Source organism: Citrus sinensis, chromosome 1 (genome assembly GCF_022201045.2).
Source record: "Citrus sinensis cultivar Valencia sweet orange chromosome 1, DVS_A1.0, whole genome shotgun sequence".
NCBI lineage: Eukaryota > Viridiplantae > Streptophyta > Magnoliopsida > Sapindales > Rutaceae > Citrus > Citrus sinensis.
This window is the reverse complement of record NC_068556.1, coordinates 15,697,157-15,721,200: the sequence shown is the minus strand read 5'-3', so window position 1 is coordinate 15,721,200 and position 24,044 is coordinate 15,697,157. Positions and strand designations below refer to the sequence as shown.

Genomic DNA, 24,044 nt, shown 5'->3' with positions numbered 1-24,044 from the left:
TTTAGGGGCATTATAGTCATTTCACAATAAAGGAAAGATCAGACGGCAAAACGGACATCACTTTTGAACTCAGGACGGTCGAAAACCTTAGGAGGAGCATAAAAGGAAAAATGGCACTATTCACATGTACGGTACTATTCACGTGTACGGTACTGTATACGTTACTGTTCACGACACTGTTCACATAGACGGATGATGACGTTGCATTGACCGATGATGTGGCATTGACTGATGAGGTGTCACGATCCTGTTGGACTAAAATTCTTATGTATTGTTGATGGTGACGTGGCAGCATATCAGTGGACGAAAAATCTCGCGTACGGTGCATGCATCACACAGGATTATTTTCAACCAAACCATGTTACTGTTCATCCGGGTCAAACCGTGTTACTGCTCATCCGCGTGGTCAAACCGTGGACTGTTGACTGATGACGTGGCGCAATCCTGAGCGTCCAAACTGTTTTTAATCCGATGGCCATGATTTACTCCATGTATCTATAAAAAGGGGGCCTCTCCCCCCCCTAATTGGAGATCTCTGAATCCATTTTTGGGATCCATTTTCTGTAATTCCCTCTCCATCTTGTATTTTCTTCGTATTTTAATAAATTCCCATTTTGCCCCTAGTTCAATTATGAGTGGCTAATTTTCTTTCAAGCTTGGGTTGAAGGTGAAGTCTCAACATGTGTCATGGGCTTTATTTAGTAAATTTATTTTCTCTTCCCCTCTAGTTTTTGTGGATGTTTTGACTTCTCGTCGACAAATAATACTAATCTTGTCTAGTACCGCCTTGGTTTCACCGGCCCTCTAATACAAGGTTATTATTATTTGGCACGATAAGCCCTTAGCACCATATTGATTAGAGCGTGGTTCATGAGGTGTGGATTCCCCCCTTATGATTTAATTGGTATTAATACGGATTATTTAGCCCATGATGCATGTTGATACGGATCCAGATACCCAAGTATGTCAATTTAATAGATTTTCTCTACAATTTATTCTCTCTATTGCAATTTCAATTTTAGAATTTATTCTCGCCATTTTAATTTAAGTTTTAGCATATTCCAAATCACTTCCACCATAAATCCAACCACTCATTTACAAAATTAATTCTACACATAATTAAAATCCACCTCCTCGTGGGATCAACACTCGTCACCATTGATCTATACTACAATAGATTCGTGTGCTTGCGAGTACATTAAAATTTGCACAACAATAAGTCGAGGCTAGACTTCCCATAAAATCTTTATTTATAATCATATTCCTGAGACTGTATCGTACATGTTTTTTTCTAGAATAATGGCATAACTTGGGAATTGTATTCTATATGTACTCACTAGGATGCTTTCAAGAGCGAGAAGACGTTGTCTAATGACTCTTTATTCAAGCATCCCTGATGAATTGAATCTTCTCTTTCTTATTATCGGACACCATTCTCGAAGATGTATAAAGGCATCTCTTGTAGTTTTTTCGGGCATACTTATGATAAAAGCTATCTAACTCTCATTTCTTTAAATAATTTTCTTTCCTACAACCAGGCATGTAGTAGCAAATCTAAGAGGTAATGCACCTACCAACCATATGTTTGCTTTGATTAACCAAAGGATGTCAATAAAGATGTAATTCCTCATAAGCAGTCGCAAGTGTCCGGACCAAGCTTTATAGATTGTAAAGAGTGCATTCAGAAGGAATGAGGGAAATCATTTGTAAAGCTTCGTGAAAATTGTGTTCCTATCTATACCTTGGCATGGGAATATCAATTATTATGGAAAACTGAAGGAATTGACTTTAATATTCATAGAGTATCTTTTATCTGCCGTTTAACTAAGGTAACAAATTACAATAAATCAAAGAAAAGAATCAATTTTGTGAAATCAAGTCAAACATGAAAGCAAGCAAAATAACAAAATAAAAACGCACTGTTTAAAAGGTGGATATAATCAAAACTTAACTCAACATTATATAACACCCTTTATTTCCTCTAATTTGGCTTTCTAGATCCTCAACATGGAATTGTAATATTGGTGGTCGTAGATTCCAAACAATATATTATTTAAAAATTTGTATTAGACCTCTTAGGTGAAATTTCATACGTAAAAGTTCTTCAAGAATGTTGAAAATGGTTTGTCTTGTTGAGGTACTCATGATATACACTAAAAGTGATGAAAGGAAACACAATTGTCAAATATACAAACATCATACTATTCAAAAGATATATGTGCACATCATTCAGACATAAAAAAAATGATTTCAAATGATTTCAAGCAGTAAAGTAATACTAAAACAAAAGGACAAATACTTAACCACCCATTAAAGACGAGAAAGACTTAGTCAAGATTTAGTGGGTTGCTCAAATTTATTTTGGTGTCTATCTTCATGTGGCTGGTACTGTAGATATGGTTTTTTTCTTTGGCCATTCACTTTAAACATGACATCATTCTTTGGATCGTCAATTCCAATGGCCCAGTGTAGAAAAATAGTACAAACAACAAATGGCCAGACCATCAAGAGTGAAATTTACCTAGGAATAGATGCAGACGAGAATTGAATAAAAGCATTTTCTGTCTTTGAGTACAAGATTTTCTCATGATATGGTTGGCATTTTTATACGCATCGTTATGAATCTTCTCAAGTTCTGTGACAATAATCTCCTTTCTAGACCAACCAAGCATGTCAAAGTTGAACTTCTTAATAGCCCAATATGTATGATGCTTGATTTCCACCAGTAGATGACAATTCCTATACATTAACCAATAAGAAGGCATCCCAAAGGTGTCTTGAAAGTTGTTCAATATGGCCATAGTGCATCGTCATCTCAATGACCAGTCTTTTATGTTGCGAAACAATATTGCTTTTTAAAAATCCTATAACTATCTTGTAATCATTAGTTCTTCACGGAATTGCTTTTACCTACTTTGATACATAGTTGACAACAACTAGTACGCATTAATGGCTAAAAGAATGAGAAAATAATCCAATAAATTGATGCCCTACACATTAAAAATCTCAACCACCAGAATAGGGCATCGTATTCGTTTGTGTACTGCTTCCCATATGCTGGCACCTATCACATGAAGAATAAAAAGGGTAAGCACCTCGAAATAAGGTTGACCTACAAAAACCACATCATAAAACTTTAGCATATTAAAATGGCCTCCACAAGCTTGTTTAAAATAAAATAAAAGGATTTTTTGAAATTCGCTCTCTAAGACGCATTATCTAACAATTTGATCCATATAATACTTGAATAGATAAAGTTTATCCCAAAAGAAATTCCTTGTTTCCACAAAAAATTTGTCCTTGTCCTACTTAGTCCAACGATTTGGAAGGTGTCTATAACAAGATTGTTAATTATATTAGCATACCATTGTTGAGTGCTAGAAAATGTATATTTATAAAGGAGAAAATCCATCATTTTACACTTCAAGTTTTACTAACACTCTTACTTTTATGTATTTAAGCTTCTTGTCATTTAATTATGTGTGTTGTATTATAAGAAGTATTTTATATATTTTAGGGGCATCATAGTCATTTCACAATGAACAAGAGATCATACGGTAAAACGGACATCACTTTTGAACTCAGGACGGTTGAAAACCTTAGGAGGAGCATAAAATGAAAAATGGTAATGTTTACATGTACGGTACTATTCACATATACGGTACTGTCTACGTTACTGTTCACGACACTGTTCACATAGACGGATCGATGACGTGGCATTGACCGATGATGTGGCATTGACTGATGAGGTGTCATGATCCTATTGGACTAAAATTCTTATGCACTGTTGATTGGTGACGTGGCAGCATGTTAGTGGACCAAAAATTGCGCGTACAGTACATGCATTACACAGGATTATTTTCAACCAAACCGCGTCACTGTTCAAGCTGGGTCAAACTGTGTTACTGTTCAATCACGTGGTCAAACTGCGTACTGTTGACTGATGACATGGCACAATCCTCAGCGTCCGAAATGTTTTTGATCCGATGGCCATGATTTACTCAATGTATCTATAAAAAGGAGGCTCTCCCCCCTAATTTGATAGCTCTGAATCCATTTTTGGACTCCATTTTCTGTAATTCCTTCTCCATCTTGTATTTTCTATGTATTTTAATAAATTTCCATTTTGCCCCTAGTTCAATTATGAGTAGCTAATTTTCTTTCAAGCTTGGGTTGAAGGTGAAGTCTCAACATGTGTCATGGACTTTATTTGGTAAATTTATTTTCTATTCCCCTCTAGTTTTTGTGGATGTTTTGACTTCTCGTCGACAAATAATAATAATCTTGTCTAGATACCGCCTTGGTTTCACCGGCTCTCTAGTACAAGGTTATTATTATTTGGCATGATAAGCCCTTAACACCATATTGATTAGAGTGTGATTCATGAGGTGTGGATTACCCCCTCATGATTTAATTGGCATTAATAAGGAATATTTAGCCCATGGTGCATGTTGATGCGGATCTAAATACCCAAGTACGTCAATTTAATAGATTTTCACTTCAATTTATTCTTGCCATTTTAATTCGAATTTTAGGATAATCCAAATCATTTTCACCACAAATCCAATTACCCTCATACGACATTAATTCTACATATAATTAAAATCCACCTCCTCGTGGGATCGACACTCATCACCATTAATCTATTCTACAATAGATTCGTGCACTTGCGAGTTCAATAAAATTTGCACAACAACCATGACAATGCTTCCGCACTCATTAGTTGTTCATTTGGGGATGATTTATTAAATGGTAATAATTTTAAAATTTTGTCAAAATTGTGGCAAGATAGATGATCTGCTACCACATTTTCTGCACTCTTCTTATCTTTGAATTCGAGGTTAAATTCCTCCAAAAGTAACACTACCGAATTAGTCTAGTATTCGCATATTTCTTTATAAAAAGATGTGGATGCGATTATTTTACATCCTATAAGAAAATATTAAATTTTTTCTAATACAAACACTACTACTAAAATTTCATTTTTAATAATTGAGTAACCAATTGTGCATCTGATGCAGTGTGGTTCTAAAACAGAACCCTTTGTGATTAAACTGACATAACAAAAGGATAAAAGATATACAACAATGGATAGATAGGATAATTTTCAATACTTAGTTGATTCTTAAGAATATTAGAATAAAATAAAGTAAATCCACTTGATTTTAAGAGTACCTACGAATCTAGGTGCTAAAACTCATTAATTTCATAAAATGTGGAGAAATAACAAGAATATGACTCAAACCAAGAGTTTATTTCAAGAAATAATCAATAACAAATAATCAAGGCCCACTTCTAAAGCTACAATCGACACTAATTTATAATAATTACCGTTTATCCTAATTTGATTAGAAAACCTATTTAATAAGACTTATCCTTAAATTAGAAATACAACTTAAAAAAGCAATGCCAAAATAATAAAACTTTAAATAAGAAACAAAATTAAGTTAGAATATAAATTAATTAAATATTCTTAATATTATAAATTTCAATCCAATTAGGATTTCTTTAATTTCTTTTTCTGCATCAGCATCATTCAATGTCCTAATAGTATAGTAAATGACATTGGGCTAAATGGTAAATGACATTGGGCTAAATTATTACTCTGAAAGCATAATCAAATGCATCACATATGAGCTCAAATGGTAAATTCTAGTTTAGGGGCTAAATGATGGTTAATGAAGTCAATAGCTACTTTAATTTTTCAAATGTCTCAATACGCGAGTCATCAAAGAAGAAATCTACATCTTTAGCGAGCAAGTTCCATAAGGGTCAAGAGATTTTGCTAAAATTTTTAATGAAACATCTATAAAAACTAGCATGCCCAAGGAAAGATCTTAATTCTCTAATTGTTTTGGATGAAGGAAGATTGAAGATGAGATCCACATTGGCTTTGTTAACTTCAATACCTTCGATCGAAATGATGTGACCTAAAATAATACATTTTTTAAGATAAAATGACATTGCTCCCAGTTCAAGACCAAATTCTTCTTTATACGTCTGTATAGAATAGCAGTAGATTATACAAACATTGATTAAATAAATCACAAAAACAAGATAGTCATCTATAACGACTTCAAGAAAACATTCAACCACATTAGAAAATATGCTTAGCATGCATAATTGAAATGTGGCAACTACGTTACAAAATCAAAATAACATTCTCATATATTCAAAAGTGCCAAAGAGCAAGCGAAAGTAATTTTCTTTTAGTCTTTTGGTGCTATAAGATTATGGGTATATCCTAAATAGTCATTTAAAAAGTGAAATAAAATTCATGACCCACTAATCTATCAATCATTTGATTGATAAATGGTAAAGGAAAATAGTCTTTTCATGTGACAGAATTCAACTTCCTATAATGAATACATACGCCTCACACTATAGTCACTCCAGTGGCGATCAACGGCAATTGAATTATGGGGATATGCTTCTTTGAATCATGCATTGGTTGATTGTCAATCATAATGAAATCACCAATTAAATAAAATTTGTTCACCTGAATAAGTACATCCTCCACAAATATTGCAAGATATTTTCATGGACCGATTTGGAAGTTGTAACGCAACTAGAGTTAAGTGTAATTCTTTCATTGAAGTTTCACAAATATTAAGTAAGGCAAATATTTATGCTAGCTCCTAAGTCCATCAAGGCATTCTCAAATATACAATTTTCTATGCTACGTGAGATAATAGGTGAGGCTCTTTGTATTGAGTGAAATTTTGTGTTGGAATATAGAACTAGTGTTCTTTATTAGAAATGCCTTCTTTTGAATGAGAATACCTCCCTTTTTAGTAAAAACGTCATTAAGAAACATGGAGTGAGAGGGCACTTATTTGATAGCATCAAGCAAATGGATGCTATCACGTACCTATTTAAAGATCTATATAATCTCACTTGTGGAATTTTTCTTTTTTACTTTAGCTACTTGTTGTGCAAATTTTAATGTACTCGCAAGCGCACGAATCTATTGTAGTATAGATCTATGGTGACGAGTGCCGATCCCACGAGGAGGTGGATTTTAATTGTGTATAAAATTAATTTTGTAAATGGGTTGTTGGATTTATGGTGGAAATGATTTGGTATATGCTAAAACTTAAATTAAAATGGCGAGAATAAATTCTAAAATTGGAATTGCAATGGCGAGAATAAATTGAAGATAATTCTATTGAAATGACGTACTTGGGTATCTGGATCCGTATCAACATGCATCATGGGCTAAATAATCCGTATTAATGTCAATTAAATCATGAGGGGGGAATCCACACCTCATGAACCACGCTCTAATCAATATGGTGCTAAGGGCTTATCGTGCCAAATAATAATAACCTTATACTAGAGAGCCGGTGTAACCAAGGCGGTATCTAGACAAGACTATTATTATTTGTCGACGAGAAGTCAAAACATCCACAAAAATTAGAGGGGAAGAGAAAATAAATTTACCAAATTAAGCCCATGACACATGTTGAGACTTCACCTTCAACCCAAGCTTGAAAGAAAATTAGCCACTCATAATTGAACTAGGGGCAAAATGGGAATTTATTAAAATACGAAGAAAATACAAGATGGAGAAGGAATTACAGAAAATGGATCCCAAAAATGGATTCAGAGATATCAAATTAGGGGGGGGAGGCCCCCTTTTTATAGATACATGGAGTAAATCATGGCCATCGGATTAAAAACAGTTTGGACGCTCAGGATTGCGCCACGTCATCAGTCAACAGTCCACGATTTGACCACGCGGATGAACAGTAACACGGTTTGACCCGGATGAACAGTAACGCGGTTTGGTTGAAAATAATCCTGTGTAATGCATGCACCGTACGCGAGATTTTTCGTCCACTGATATGCTGCCACGTCACCATCAACAGTACATAAGAATTTTAGTCCAACAGGATCGTGACACCTCATCAGTCAATGCCACATCATCGGTCAATGCAACGTCATCATCCGTCTATGTGAACAGTGTCGTGAACAGTAACGTATACAGTACCGTACACGTGAATAGTACCGTACATGTGAATAGTGCCATTTTTCCTTTTATGCTCCTCCTAAGGTTTTCGACCGTCCTGAGTTCAAAAGTGATGTCCGTTTTGCCGTCTGATCTCTTCTTTATTGTGAAATGACTATAATGCCCCTAAAATACATAAAATACTTAATTAAAATAAAACACATGTAATTAAATCACAAGAAGGTTAAATATATAAAAGTAAGGGTTGTTAGTAAGACTTAAAATGTAAAATGACGGTTTTCTCCTTTATAAATATGCATTTTCTAACACTCAACACACCCCCCAACCAGCTTATTGCTAGTCCCTAGCAAATAAGGCGAAAACAAAATTCAAATTCAAAATAATTTTTTTTTGTTTTAATAGAAACACTCGTATTTATTCCATCAGATTAATGATAGCAATCAAATAAAAGTATAAGCATTATCTCCAGTCTAAAGCAACATCACACCCACATCAACCATCCACATGAATTAGCCCAGTAGACTTTGTTTTAGCTACTCTCAAGAATGACATGTCAAACCCCAAAATCTCACTGGAAGTAGTGACACTCTCACAAATAAATTAATTCCAATAAAAATAGTCACTCCAATGAATGGTAATTGAGAGAGAAAATAATAAAGAAGTGATATCACATGCTCTCACCAAGATGAAATAAATATGCCCTCAGCTTAGAAATAATACGATCTCAAGTCAAATAAAATGTTAGTCAACCCACTTTATTTATCTTTTTTTTTTTTAATTATGCATCACTACATCTTTTTAGCCCATATAACTAGCTTCTACTTCAAACTATAGTTCCCTAAAATCAAGAAGGACTTTTATTAGGACGAAACGTAGGCTAGGGACATGGCTAACAAAGAAGGAAAATAAGGAAAACAAAGTGTATATTTGAGAAAAATGCAGAGAATTTTTTTTTTTTTTTTTGGAAGTTGCAAGGTGGATTTCACCTATTTTTATTCTTTTGAAACAACAACTTTTGTTTTTTTTTTGTTTTTTTTTTTTGCTTTTATTTGGCATAACTTCACTGAACAAAATAATTATTTACATTTTCTCAAACATAAATAGGTGATGGAACTTATAAGATATCGGGTAATACTCCAAATCGGAGTGGGTCAAGATGATAAGTTGACAAAGAAAAGGTTTTTTTTTTTTTTTTTTTTTTTTTTTTTTTTTTTAAAGGCTCAAAAGGGTTAACTATGGATATTAAATAAAAGAGATGGCTTGAAAGGCTCAAACGGATCAAAGATGGCCTCTCCATCATCTTTTAGGGCTCTAAATAATCTTCCATATCTACTAGTTAGATGGGCCTCCAAATGTAGCAACACACTCTTTTTTCTTTTTCTTTTTTCTCTTTTTTTTTTATTTTACAATTTTTTTTTTAAGGGTTAACTCAAAAGTAATTTAGAGATCGTGTATAAAATAATAAACTGCTAAGCTGTATAAAGAGTGGGCAAAAGGGTTATTCTCCAAGAAAAATAATAGGCTCAAAAACTCACTTGGTACTTATTATGACATGTTCATTCCTTCAAGCAACTCACATTTGTCTCCGACATCAACATGTAAAGTAGCAAACATAGCGTAACATCACTTAAGACCAAAGATAATACAAATACTAAAATTTGAAATTAATCATGTCATCCAATGTTAAAACAAATCACACATTTTTTTTTTAACATCATTCTACCCCCCAACCTATTCTAAACATGAAAGGAAAATATGCATGCAGAAATGTGAAAATGATGTATAAAAACTAATTAGAAAAGTTACACGTAAAATGATAGAAAACGAAAATGATTTTTTTTTTTAAAAGAAGATGCGTTTCTAGAGGAACTACACTCCATATTCAGCCATCTTCGACTCAAAAGTTGGAAAATGTATATTTATAGAGGAGAAATTAAAGAAGAAAAATAAACATAAACACATAATAAAGAAAAAGAAAATGTCTGAATTTTTTTTTTTTTTAATTTTTTTTTCAAACAATGAAGATGCGTTTCTAGAGTAACTACACTCCATATTCAGCCATCTTCAACACAAAAAGTTAGCAACAGTTAGTTTCTACAACAAAAAATTAGTAAAAACTTAACCAAAATTCCACAATTGTCGACTATTCCCTCCCCCCAACCAGAACGAAACATTGTCCTCAATGTTTGAAATGAAAGAAGTAGAGTTTAGAAGACATCACCTGGGTGGTGCAACACAAAAGAAAATATTTACAGGCGGAGAGTTAAATCTAATTTGTACTTCTTACTGCGGCTACTGTTACCATCATTATTTGGACGCTCCAACACAAAGGTCCAGGGGTCTGGCTCTGGTCGATAAGCTTGTAACATATCAAGTAGCTCATTAGCAGTGTGAGCACAAATAAAGAGTTTTTTCGCATTAGAGGGAATGAAATAGTTTTTTATTGCATGGTTAAGAAATGCGATAAAGCCATCATAAAAGTTATTGACATTTAACAAACCGATGGGTTTCTGGTGAATGTGTAGATGGGCCCAAGATGCTAGTGTCATAAGTGCCTCTAGTGTTGCAAGATCTCCTGGAAGGAAAATAAAAGCATCAGCATAATTAAGCATTTCAGTTATTCTTTCTTGCATACCTGAGACGACTAACTCTTCTCCAGTTGATGAGTCAGACGAACTGCCCAATGGTTTTAGGACTCTTGGGATGATGCCTAACACTTGACTTCCTCTGATAAAAGCTGCTTCTGAGACCATTTTTGATAACCCTCGATTACCTCCTCCATACACCAAGTGTAATTTTCTCGCTGCTATGCTTCGACCAAGATCTATGGCTGCCTCAACGAACTCTTTATGTTTGCCATAGGTAAATCCAGAAAGCACACAAATGTTCTTGAATTGTCTATTGGGAGTAGCTGCCATTATGATACTTCTCGAAAACAATTTGTGAGTGCTTGACAAAAAAGAAATCACATTTAAGAGTCTCGGTGATAGTGGGTCATGGTTGTGTATGAGGTAATATGTTAGTGTCAAATAACGCGTAAAGCACGTGGCTCGCAAGTCAAAAAGAAAACAGTAAAAAGGAAAAAGCAAACAGTAATAAAATTATTAAAGACAATAATGCAAACAATAAGACAATAGTGAAATAAAATAACAATAAAGTAAAAGGATATTTACAGGTAGTTGCGACTGTGGCTCACATCTTCCTCTGGTTTTACGTCCAGAAATGGCTTGAACGCCCTCTATGGGTCGAGGATAGGCTTCCTATCCAGTTTTCTTATAAACTGGCAAACAGGGTCGTTTATAGTCAGATTCCCGAGACTATATCGTGCATGCTCTTTCTGGAATAATGGCCATAACTGGAGAATCGCTCCTTGCACATATCCACTGGGATGCGTTTCAAGAGACAAAAGGATATCATCCAATGACTCCTTATCTAAGCCATCCCTAATGAATTGAATCTTATCTTCCCTGTTATCAGACACCATTCCTAAAGAACATGGGTTTTTATTGCAACTCATTCTGGCACACTTATGACAAGCAACAGAAATTCTTCGAGCTCGTCGTTTTCTTGCATAATTTCCTTTACCACAACCAGGCATGTATGCAATAAATTTTGGAGGTAACTCACTTGCCGATCGTACTTTAGCCTCGATTAACCAACGGATGTCAGCAGGTATGTTATTCCTCATGAGTAATCGCCTACGTTCGGACCGAGCTTTATAGATCGTAAGGAGGGCATTCTGAGGAAGTGAAGGGAATCGCTTGTGAAGCTTCGCTAGAATCTCGTTTCTGTCCATACCTTCGCCTCAGAATATCAGTTATTATGGGAAACTGAAGTAACCGACTTGATTGTCACGGAGTACCGTTATCCGCCACTTCACCGGGGTAACAAACTAAAGCACACAAATAGAAAAACAAATTAAAACACACAAAGAAAATTAAAATCGTCCTCGTATTGAATTTACCTCAAGCTCCAACTGGATGTCGTAAACACTTCTCTCAATGTCTCTGAGTTGGTGTTCTAAACCCTCAACATAGGCTACTAACTCTGGTGGTTGTAGAGCCCAAATGCGATGTGTTTTACAAAATTGAATCTGTCTTTTGAGATGAGTTTTGACACGTTGAAGTGGTTTAAGAATGTTCAGGAGGAACGGTCTAAGTATGAGACTCATGATTAAAAATGATAAGAGAAAACTTAATGGTAAAATAAACACACTTATGCAAAAACAATTTCAATTAGCAAAAGAATAATAATAAAAAGAAAGAAAGAAAAATCAAATCAACGAAAAGAAAAAAAAAATCAATTCAAATTTGGTGGGTCACTCAAATTTATTTCGGTGTCTTCATCATGTGGTTGGTACTCTAGATATGGCTTTAATCTTTGACCATTAACTTTAAACGTGACACCGTTCTCTGGGTCCTTAATTTCAATTGCCCTATGTGGAAAAACAGTATGAACAATAAAGGGACCAGACCAACGAGAGCGTAACTTACCTGGGAATAGGTGCAAGCGAGAATTGAATAAAAGCACTTTCTGACCTGGAGTGAACGATTTTCTCATAATTTGCTTATCATGGAAGACTTTCATTCGTTGCTTGTAAATCTTGGCGTTTTCGTATGCATCATTGCGAATTTCTTCAAGTTCTGCCAGCTGTAATCTTCTTTCTGAGCTGGCTTGCTGCATGTCAAAATTGAATTTCTTGATGGCCCAATATGCACGATGCTCGAGTTCCACAGGTAGGTGGCAAGCTTTTCCATACACTAGCCTGTAGGGTGACATCCCAATCGGGGTCTTGAAAGCCGTTCTATATGCCCATAAGGCATCATCAAGTCTTAATGACCAATCTTTTCTGTCCGGCCTCACCGTTTTTTCTAATATGTGCTTTATTTCTCGATTGGAGATCTCAACTTGGCCACTGGTTTGCGGATGATACGGGGTCGCCACTTTGTGTGTGATTGAATACTTTGTCAAAAGAGCTTTGAATGCTTTGTTACAAAAGTGGGCACCACCATCACTGATTATTGCTCGAGGGAATCCAAAGCGCGAGACAATGTTGCTTTTCAAAAATCCTATCACCACCTTGTGATCATTGGTCCTACATGGAATTGCTTCTACCCATTTCGATACGTAGTCAACAGCAACCAATATGTATTGATGACCAAAAGACGGGGGAAAGGGTCCCATGAAGTCGATACCCCATACGTCAAAAATCTCAACCACTAAAATTGGATTTAGTGGCATCATGTTCCTTCGCGTAATGCTCCCCATTCGTTGACACCTATCACATGAAGAACAGAAAGTGTAAGCATCTCGAAATATAGTTGGCCAATAAAAACCACATTGTAAAACTTTAGTCGCGGTTTTCTTAGCACTGAAATGGCCTCCACAAGCTTGTTCATGGCAGAATGAAAGGAGATTCTGAATTTCACTTTCTGGGACACATCGTCTAACAATTTGGTCTGCACAATACTTGAACAAATACGGGTCATCCCAAAAGAAATTCTTTATCTCTGCAAAGAATTTAGCCTTGTCTTGCTTGGTCCAATGCTTTGGAAGTTTACCTGTAACAAGATAATTAACTATATCAGCATACCAAGGTAATACTTCCACATTCATTAATTGTTCATCTGGAAATGACTCATTCAATGGTAATGATTCTGTAATTGTGTCAAAATGGAGACGAGAGAGGTGGTCCGCCACAATATTTTCTGTCCCTTTCTTATCTTTGAATTCCAAGTCAAACTCCTGCAAAAGTAACACCCAACGAATTAGTCTGGCTTTTGCATCTGTCTTTGTGAGAAGATATTTAAGAGCAGCATGATCTGTGAATATAATTATTTTACAACCAATGAGATAAGATCGAAATTTTTCTAATGCAAACACTACTGCTAGCATTTCTTTTTCAGTAGTTGAATAGTTTAACTGTGCATCATTTAATGTCATACTAGCATAGTAAATAACATGGGGAATTCGATCAACTCTTTGTCCTAATACTGCTCCTACTGCATAATCAGATGCATCACACATTAGTTCAAATGGTAAGCTCCAGTTTGGGGCCTGAATGATGGGTGATGATGTCAACAACCGTTTTAATTTTTCAAACGCCATAAGACATGAATCATTAAAGATAAAAGGTACATCCTTAGCAAGTAAATTGCATAAGGGTCTAGAAACTTTGCTAAAATCTTTTATGAAACGTCTATAGAAACCAGCATGCCCAAGGAAAGATCTTACTTCTCTGACTGTTTTAGGTAGAGGAAGATTAGAAATGAGATCCACCTTGGCTTTGTCAACCTCAATACCTTCGCTCGAAATGATGTGACCAAGAACAATACCTTGTTTTACCATAAAATGACATTTCTCCCAATTTAAGACCAAGTTCTTCTCGATACATCTCTGTAGAACTAGTGTTAGATGATGTAAACATTGATCAAATGAATCGCCAAAGACAGAAAAGTCATCCATAAAGACTTCAAGAAATCGTTCAACCATATCAGAAAAAATGCTTAGCATGCATCGTTGAAATGTAGCAGGTGCATTACATAATCCAAATGTCATTCTCCTATATGCAAATGTGCCAAAAGGGCAAGTGAAAGTAGTTTTCTCTTGATCTTTTGGTGCTATGGGAATCTGATTATATCCTGAGTAGCCATCTAGAAAGCAATAAAATTCATGGCCTGCTAATCTATCAAGCATTTGATCAATAAATGGTAAAGGAAAATGGTCTTTACGTGTGACAAAATTCAACTTTCTATAATCAATGCATACACGCCATCCTGTAGTTACTCTAGTGGGTATCAATTCATTATCAGCATTCGTAACTACTGTGACTCCTGACTTTTTGGGGACAACTTGTACAGGACTGACCCATGAACTATCAGAAATTGGATAAATGATACCTGCATCTAATAGCTTAAGGACTTCAGTTCTAACAACTTCTTTCATGTTAGGATTTAACCGACGTTGCATCTCCCTAGTAGTTTTAGCATTTTCATCAAGGTGAATGTAATGCATGCAGTCTACTGGGTTTATACCTTTAATGTCTGCTATGGTCCATCCTAATGCCCCTTTATGCTCTTTCAAAACATCCAACAACTTACCTTTTTGTTCGTCATTGAGGGATGCTGAGATGATTACCGGTAGAGTACTTTCTTCTCCCAAAAACGTATATTCCAAAGTGTTGGGCAATGGTTTGAGCTCGAGTTTCGGTGGTGATTCTGATGATGGAATGAGTTGCTTCTCTGATGGTGCTAGTTGCTCAACTCTTGACTTCCATTTATTAGTGTCCATAGATGGTGTTGAGTCAAGCAGGGCATTGACCTCATCGACCGATCTGTCAATATCAAAATCCAAACCAAAGTGAGTTAAACATGTTTGTAAAGGATCACTAAGGTTTGAAACAAAAGTATCATCAACTAATGCTTCAATTAAATCCACATCAACAATTCCATCATCTACACTGTAAGGTTGTTTGGCAATGTTGAAAATGTTTAGCTCCATAGTCATGTTGCCGAAGGACAACTGCATATTTCCAGTCCTGCATTGAATGTGAGCATCCGCAGTTGCCAAGAAAGGTCGGCCTAGAATAATGGGGATGTGCTTCCTTGAATCCTGTATTGGTTGAGTATCAATTACAATGAAATCAACAGGAAAATAAAACTTGTCTACCTGGATAAGCACGTCCTCCACAATACCACGAGGTATTTTCGTGGACCGATCTGCAAGCTGTAACACCACTGGAGTTGGGTGTAATTCTCCCAGTCCAAGTTTCACGAATACAGAGTAAGGCAAAAGATTTACACTAACTCCTAAATCCAACAAAGCATTCTCAATTGTGTGGTTCCCTATACTACATGAGATAGTGGGGGAGCCTGGGTCTTTGCATTTTAAAGGAATTTTATGTTGGAGTATAGAACTAACGTTTTCTGTTAAAAATGCCTTCTTTTGAACATGCATATTTCTCTTTTTAGTACAAAGGTCTTTAAGAAACTTGGCATAAGATGGAACTTGTTTAATAGCTTCAAGCAAAGGGATGTTAACACTTACCTGTTTGAAGATTTCAAGAATCTCACCTGTGGATTTTCCCTTTTTTTCCTTTAGCTAACCTATGAGGAAATGGAGCTTTCGGAACATATTCTCGTGGGTTAGTTTCTTCTTTCTCCTCCGGTGATAAGTCCTCAACATTCACAGGTACAATTTGATTTTCTTTTGTCACCGGCATCTCCACTTTGTTGTCGACTTCCTTTCCTTTTCGCAAGGTCATTACTGCTTTGACCTCTCCATGCTGCTGTGGTGAACTGGTACTTGCTTCATGTACTCCTTTAGGGTTAGGCACTGGTTGACTTGGAAACTTACCTTTCTCAACGGTCATTGCCAAGGTCTGAACTGAAGAAGCAAGTTGTCCCACCATCTTCTCGAGGCTTGAAACTGATTGGGCTTGTGAATTGAAGCCTGCTCTCAACTCATTTCGTAGTCCATCAATGGTGCGATTCTGTTGCTCAATCGTGGAGTGAGTAACATTTTTGAAATTTTGGAATGCATCCTCCCATGGTCTGGGTTGAGAGTAGTTCTGGTTCTGATTGTATGGTCTGAATGGGGGCTGAGAGGCTTGAGGAACTTGAGGAATTTGTTGCATTGGTGGAGCTGGAGCTGCTGGTCCATTCTGTTGGAATCCTTGAGACCATGAAAAATTGGGGTGGTCTCTCCATCCAGGGTTATATGTGTTGGAGTATGGGTTGTAATTTGATGGCTTTCTCATTACACCTATGGCATTGGCTTGATCTGAGTATGAGTCCTGGTCATGTGGTTCTGTTGATTTAGCAGTCGATAACGATGCTATTTGTCGAGCAAGACCTTCAACCATCTCCTTGACTTCTTTGATTCCTGAAGTTGATTCGCCAATTTGAACCTCATTCACTCCTTTAATTCTTCTAGTAGTCCTAAGTGATCGACTCCGTTGTTGGGAATTATCTGCTTGTCGCTGGAAGAATTCCCAAATTTCTGATGCACTTTTTGACATTAGCTCTCCTCCACTTGTTGCCATTAGCCATTCTTGCACATTCGGCAATAATCCCTCCAAAAAGTATTGGCATTGGTGCCATTTCTCGTACCCATGATGTGGACACTTCAAGAGTAGCCCATTGAATCGCTCCCATGTTTCGAAAAATTGCTCGTCCTCTCTCTGGGTAAACTCCGAGATTTCCCTGCGAATAGCATTGGTTTTATGTACTGGGAAATATTTATTCAAAAATTTTGTAACCATTTGTTCCCATGATGCAATGCTATTAGCAGGCAATGTATTAAGCCATGAACGAGCCCTATCCTTTAAAGAAAATGGGAATAGTCTAAGTTTAACATCATCGTCTGAAAAATTTTCATATTTAAAAGTTTGACAAATGGCATGAAAATCGTTCAGATGATTATATGGATCCTCATTTTCTAGGCCATAAAATGTGGGGAGACAATTTAGCACACTAGGTTTTAGTTCAAAGCTCCTAGCAGCTACATTAGGGTATCTTATGCATGATGTGCTCAAATTAGCTAAAGGACTGAAGTAGTCCTTAAATGGCCTCTCTTGTGGTTGCAAATCCATTTCAAATTTATTTTTAATGTGCTTTTGTGTGCGAAGTGTTTTTTCTAATTCAAGGTCTATAGGTTCAAGATTAGGTAATAATGACCTACGACCATGCATGCAAAACAAATAAAATGAAAATAAAAATGGGAACAAAACAAATAAAAATAAAGAAGAGGGAGAAATTACGATACTAACCTTATTGCGCTATTACAACCTTACTATAAAAATACACAAAAACAAATATGTGAAATAAATTAACTAAAAATAAATTAATAAGATAAACAAAAAAAATTACAAAGAAAAATAAATTGAAAATTAAATTACAGAATTTTACAAAAGAGAAAAAGAAAAAAAAATACTAACCTTTAAATGCAGATTCAATTTTTTTTTCTTTTTTTTTTAATAAAAAAAATTACAAGAAAATAATTAAAAGAAATTGTTCACAAAAATTAATTCTATGAATTAAAATTACTTACCTCCCCGGCAACGGCGCCAAAAACTTGTTGTGCAAATTTTAATGTACTCGCAAGCGCACGAATCTATTGTAGTATAGATCTATGGTGATGAGTGTCGATCCCACGAGGAGGTGGATTTTAATTGTGTATAGAATTAATTTTGTAAATGGGTTGTTGGATTTATGGTGGAAATGATTTGGTATATGCTAAAACTTAAATTAAAATGGCGAGAATAAATTCTAAAATTGGAATTGCAATGGCGAGAATAAATTGAAGATAATTCTATTGAAATGACGTACTTGGGTATCTGGATCCGTATCAACATGCATCATGGGCTAAATAATCCGTATTAATGCCAATTAAATCATGAGGGGGGAATCCACACCTCATGAACCACGCTCTAATCAATATGGTGCTAAGGGCTTATCGTGCCAAATAATAATAACCTTATACTAGAGAGCCGGTGTAACCAAGGCGGTATCTAGACAAGACTATTATTATTTGTCGACGAGAAGTCAAAACATCCACAAAAATTAGAGGGGAAGAGAAAATAAATTTACCAAATTAAGCCCATGACACATGTTGAGACTTCACCTTCAACCCAAGCTTGAAAGAAAATTAGCCACTCATAATTGAACTAGGGGCAAAATGGGAATTTATTAAAATACGAAGAAAATACAAGATGGAGAAGGAATTACAGAAAATGGATCCCAAAAATGGATTCAGAGATATCAAATTAGGGGGGGAGGCCCCCTTTTTATAGATACATGGAGTAAATCATGGCCATCGGATTAAAAACAGTTTGGACGCTCAGGATTGCGCCACGTCATCAGTCAACAGTCCACGGTTTGACCACGCGGATGAACAGTAACACGGTTTGACCCGGATGAACAGTAACGCGGTTTGGTTGAAAATAATCCTGTGTGATGCATGCACCGTACGCGAGATTTTTCGTCCACTGATATGCTGCCACGTCACCATCAACAGTACATAAGAATTTTAGTCCAACAGGATCGTGACACCTCATCAGTCAATGCCACATCATCGGTCAATGCCACGTCATCATCCGTCTATGTGAACAGTGTCGTGAACAGTAACGTATACAGTACCGTACACGTGAATAGTACCGTACATGTGAATAGTGCCATTTTTCCTTTTATGCTCCTCCTAAGGTTTTCGACCGTCCTGAGTTCAAAAGTGATGTCCGTTTTGCCGTCTGATCTCTTCTTTATTGTGAAATGACTATAATGCCCCTAAAATACATAAAATACTTAATTAAAATAAAACACATGTAATTAAATCACAAGAAGGTTAAATATATAAAAGTAAGGGTTGTTAGTAAGACTTAAAATGTAAAATGACGGTTTTCTCCTTTATAAATATGCATTTTCTAACACTCAACACTACTCTCTAAGAGAATAGAGATTTAGGGACGTATTTTAGTGGGCTTATTTCTTCTTCCTCCTTGGGTGATGATTCTTCAAATTCTAAAGGTACAACTTAAGTTGTCTTTTTCCCTGGTATCTTCACTTTGTTGTTGACTTCTTTGCCTTTTCACAAGGTCATGATGGTTTTGACCTCTTCATACTGCTAGGATGAACCACTACTAATTTCATGTACTCCCTTAATATTAGGCACTAACTGGCTTCGGAATTTGCCTTTCGTTGTTGGGCATTGTCTGCTTGTTGCTGGAAGAAATCACAATTTTCTAATGCACTTTTACAAATTAGCTCACCTCCACTTATTGCCATTAACCATTCTTGCACATGTGGCAATAGTCCCTCTAAGAAGTACTGACATTGGTGTCATTTCTCATATTTATGATATGGACACGTCAAGAGTAGCCCATTGAATCACTCCCATGCTTCGAGAAATTGCTCGTCTTTTTTCGGAGTAAATTCTGAGATTTTCCTATGAATGGCATTCATTTTATGCACTACGAAGTATTTATTTAAAAATTTTGGTTAACAATTGTTCCCATAATGTAATATTATTAGCAAGTAATGTATTAAACCAAAAACGAGCTCTATCCTTTAGAGAAAATGGAAATAGTCTAAGCTTAACATCTTCATTTAAAAAGTTTTTCTATTTAAAATTTTGACAAATAGCATAAAATCATTCAAATATTGATTGTATCTTCATTTTTCTAGGCTACAAAATGATAGGAGACAATTTAGCACACTGGGTTTTACTCGAAACTCCTAGCAGCTACATTTGGGTATCATATGTATGATATGCTCAATTTAGCTAATGAACTAAAGTAATCCTTAAATGACCACTCCTGTGGTGATTGTAGTTGTTGCTGCTTTGAATCTATTTCAATGTTATCTACAATTTTACCCTGTGATGCAATACGTCTTAGTGTGCGGAGTGTCTTTTCTAATACAAGGTTTACAGATTTTAGATTAGATGATTGTGACCTTTGACCATGCAAACAATGAACACATAAAAATTTAAAAACAAAACTAATGAAAATAAAGAGAAATGAGAAGTTATGATACTAACCTTAATATGATGTTACATATTACTATAAAAACATACTCAAAACTTGGACAAACCTACCATATTATCAGTCAATGCAAAGTGAGTTGGGCTCCACCAAATTAACATACATCCTACACTACTAGATTCGAAACTCTATAAATCTTTTTTTTATGCAATCGGAGTTCGTTTTACCTCAGTGTCTATTGTCTTTAGGTTTCTAGGGCTTCTAAATCTGTTCATGACATCAGTGCCGCCATCCGAGACCTTAAGCATGATTAAAGTTATGATTTTACCCTTTATTCCCTTTCTATGGTTTTTACCTATTCTGAGCTCGGAAATGTCATCTGATGTACAGTACAATTTCTTATTAATCGCAAAATAACCTTAAAATATATAAAATACTTAAATAATGACAAAATACACATAATTAAAGTTTAAGAGACTGAAATACATAAAAGTAGAGATGTTAATGAGACTTATAGCGTAAAATGATGAATTTACCTTTTATGAATATACACTGTTCAACACTCAACAGAAACCAAACCAAAAACCGAAATGCAACACTCAATAGAAACCAAACCAAACCAAAAACCGAAATGCCCACCCCTAATTAAAATAGCTCGGTTAAATTATTTATGGGTCTGAGCACTTCTTGTTCTCATATGAAGCTTGTTATTTATACTTGTATTCAATTTTGCTAATGTTGTAATTTTGACTGATTTGGCCTATTTTGATAAAGGAAACGTTTGGGATCACTTTTACGAAGTTCAAAAGTAATTTTGAAAAAATCTAATCTAATTTTAATGTTTGGTAAATTTCTTTAGAATTGACATTTAATAAAATAACCCTAGCTTATAGCAGGTTTAAAAAGTAAATAAGGAGAACCTTTCAAAAAATGATTTTGAGAACCACTTTCATGCTTAATACAATTCCTTATGTATCGTCATATATATTATAAAAATCTAAAATTATCATTATCAATTAGGAAATAAAATCATTAACTTTAAAGAGACAATTATTGTTAAAAAGTATATTAACATAACAAAATAAAAAATAAGATTAATAATACAAAATACTTATCTTAGTTATTAATTATTTTATATACACAAAAAAATACTTTATATACATGTTTATAAATATCTAATAAACTTTATTCAACATTATATTTGATTCAATCATTTACATTCTCACATCAATTTAATAATAAGATTTATCAAATACATATAACTACTTTTAAAACTTACAACACTTTTAAAAATAAATTATGCAAAACGTTTAATCAATTCTCTTTACGACTGATTATTTCTATGGTAAAACTAACTGTAATTATTTTAAAAGTTTCACTATCAATAAAAACAATAAATATGGGTTGTAGCAATCATGCCATAGCACCAAATTAGTTAGTATCGAATAGTTTGTATATATGTATTCCTTAATATTAGTTCTCATATAAAGATCTTGTTTCCCTAATGTTATAAATTATCCCTTTGTGTATTTTTATGGGTTTGATAATTTTATTGATAGATCTTTTATAGTGTCTAAATTTAGGATTATGATTCGGTACTAAGCTTATGCTTTGCTAAGCAAAAATCAACGTTCAAGATTTATTTTGTATATTTATTTTTTATAGTTCTTACCTAACAACAATTAATTTAGTACTTAGTAGAAATTCAGCTTATCTCTGAATCCTTGTCCAAATAGATTACTGCTGAAATCTCTTTTATTGTCTTATGGCTTAGATCTTAAGTTCAAGGTACATGAGTTAATAATGAATAAAAAAGAAAAAAAATAATGATCTTCCTAGAAGCACCTTATGGATTAATTAAAGAAAGCTAGTGGAAGGAGAAAAGAAAAAGGATCATATGCTCTACTAAAAGGACAATTGATCATGTTCCTAAAGGTTAGGTGAAAATAGATATGTAAGGTTTAGTTACGTTACAACGGTGGTATCATACCACTTCTTTTGTCTTTTGTGGCATCACTGCTATAAATTTTGATAAAACCCCTTTCACTCATTTTTATTTAAAGTTTACTTCATAAGTATTAAGTTAATTTCCACCTTCATCCATGAGTACATTTCAATTAGCACCTTATACAATTTAATATTATTTTTATTCTATGTTGCACCTGTATCACAATATCCCCTCTTCACTATTTTGAAATTGAATAGTTACCATGTTTAATTTAGAACCTTGCACTCTTTTTTCTTTTTTAATATTAGGATATTTTTTAAAATCTGCTATCAAATTTCAGTTAACACTTTACACTCTTTTATTATAAATTTTTTTAATAAATATTATATATAGTATTTTTTGCTTACATGTATAACAAATTATTTAACCCCAATAGTTCTACTACAAAAAGTATTAGTAGTAGTAGTAGTAGTAGTACTTGTAGTACTTGTAGTACTTATACTTGTAGTAGTAGTAGTAGTAGTAGTAGTAGTAGTAGTAGTAGTAGTAGTAGTACTTGTAGTACTTGTAGTACTTGTAGTACTTGTAGTACTTGTAGTACTTGTAGTACTTGTAGTACTTGTAGTACTTGTAGTACTTGTAGTACTTGTAGTACTTGTAGTACTTGTAGTAGTAGTAGTAGTACTACTACTACTACTATTTATAAAAAATTTATAAATTAAATTGAAATAAAAAATTGAAATAAAGTACCATAATATTTATAAAAAATTGAAATAAAAAGAGTATAAAAGTGTAAAATAAAATTTGATAATGGATGAAAAAAAACCCTGATATTTAAACAAAAATTGTAATAAAAAAGGAGTGTAAGGTTTAAATTAAATATCCTATTATTCAATTTCAAAATAGTAATGAGCTTAATCAAAAAAAAAAAAAAGTAAAGAGGGGTATTGTGATACAAATGCAATATTGGCTATGAGGTGCTAACTGAAATGTACCTGTGGATGTAGGTAGAAATAAACTTAATATTTATGAAAAAATGTTAAATAAAAGTGAGTGGAGGGTTTATATGAAAATTTGTCACAAAAGACAAAATAAGTGGTATAGTATAACTGATGTAACATAGTTGGACCAATGTAAGTATGTATAGTTGAGAAATTATTGGACGTTTATAAATACACCTAAAGAGAATTAAATTCTTGCTTAGATCTAACGACGCATAAATATTACCACAAACCAGTTAGACTATTTATTTATACTTCTATAATTATTTTTTGAAATGATAATATATTATAATCAGAGCTTACTAATATATTTACAATTAGACTTTTGTTGGACTCATTAAAATTAACTTATAATCCAAATTTTTATTTTCACTAATTTGACGAGAAATATTTATTCCATCTACAAATTTATGGAATAATTATATACTTCTATCTAATTATTTCATAATTAAGAAAAGAAGAAATCCTAGCACAAGGCTAGGACTACCTAGGCGGCGCATAGGTTTGCACAGGCATTTATACTTTCTATTTATCAACTGAATCTCTGGAGAATCTCATTTCGCTTTCTCCTATTTTCCTATATTTTCTCACTAGAGAAACATGACTATAGCATATATCGGACAATTTGACAAGTATTCCAAAGAA

The 24,044-nt window shown here is 34.3% G+C and overlaps 1 protein-coding gene and 1 non-coding gene across 2 annotated transcripts in view; one reads left to right on the top strand and one right to left on the bottom strand.

The window, feature by feature from the left end:
* LOC127903575 (uncharacterized) overlaps positions 1–15,012 on the bottom strand; it is a 36,939-nt gene extending 21,927 nt beyond the window's left edge. The window contains exons 1-4 of the mRNA XM_052443898.1: positions 14,840–15,012; positions 13,918–14,113; positions 13,360–13,716; positions 12,772–13,113 (exon numbers count right to left, since the gene is read on the bottom strand). Coding sequence (XP_052299858.1) covers positions 12,772–13,113; positions 13,360–13,716; positions 13,918–14,113; positions 14,840–14,986 — 1,042 coding nt within the window. The 5' untranslated portion in view covers positions 14,987–15,012. The remainder of the gene's footprint in view (positions 1–12,771; positions 13,114–13,359; positions 13,717–13,917; positions 14,114–14,839) is intronic.
* Positions 15,013–17,079: 2,067 nt separating this feature from the next.
* On the top strand, positions 17,080–17,183 carry LOC127898777 (small nucleolar RNA R71). Its single transcript, XR_008050605.1, has one exon. It is a non-coding gene; the product is annotated as a small nucleolar RNA R71 (small nucleolar RNA).
* Positions 17,184–24,044: the final 6,861 nt, after the last annotated feature.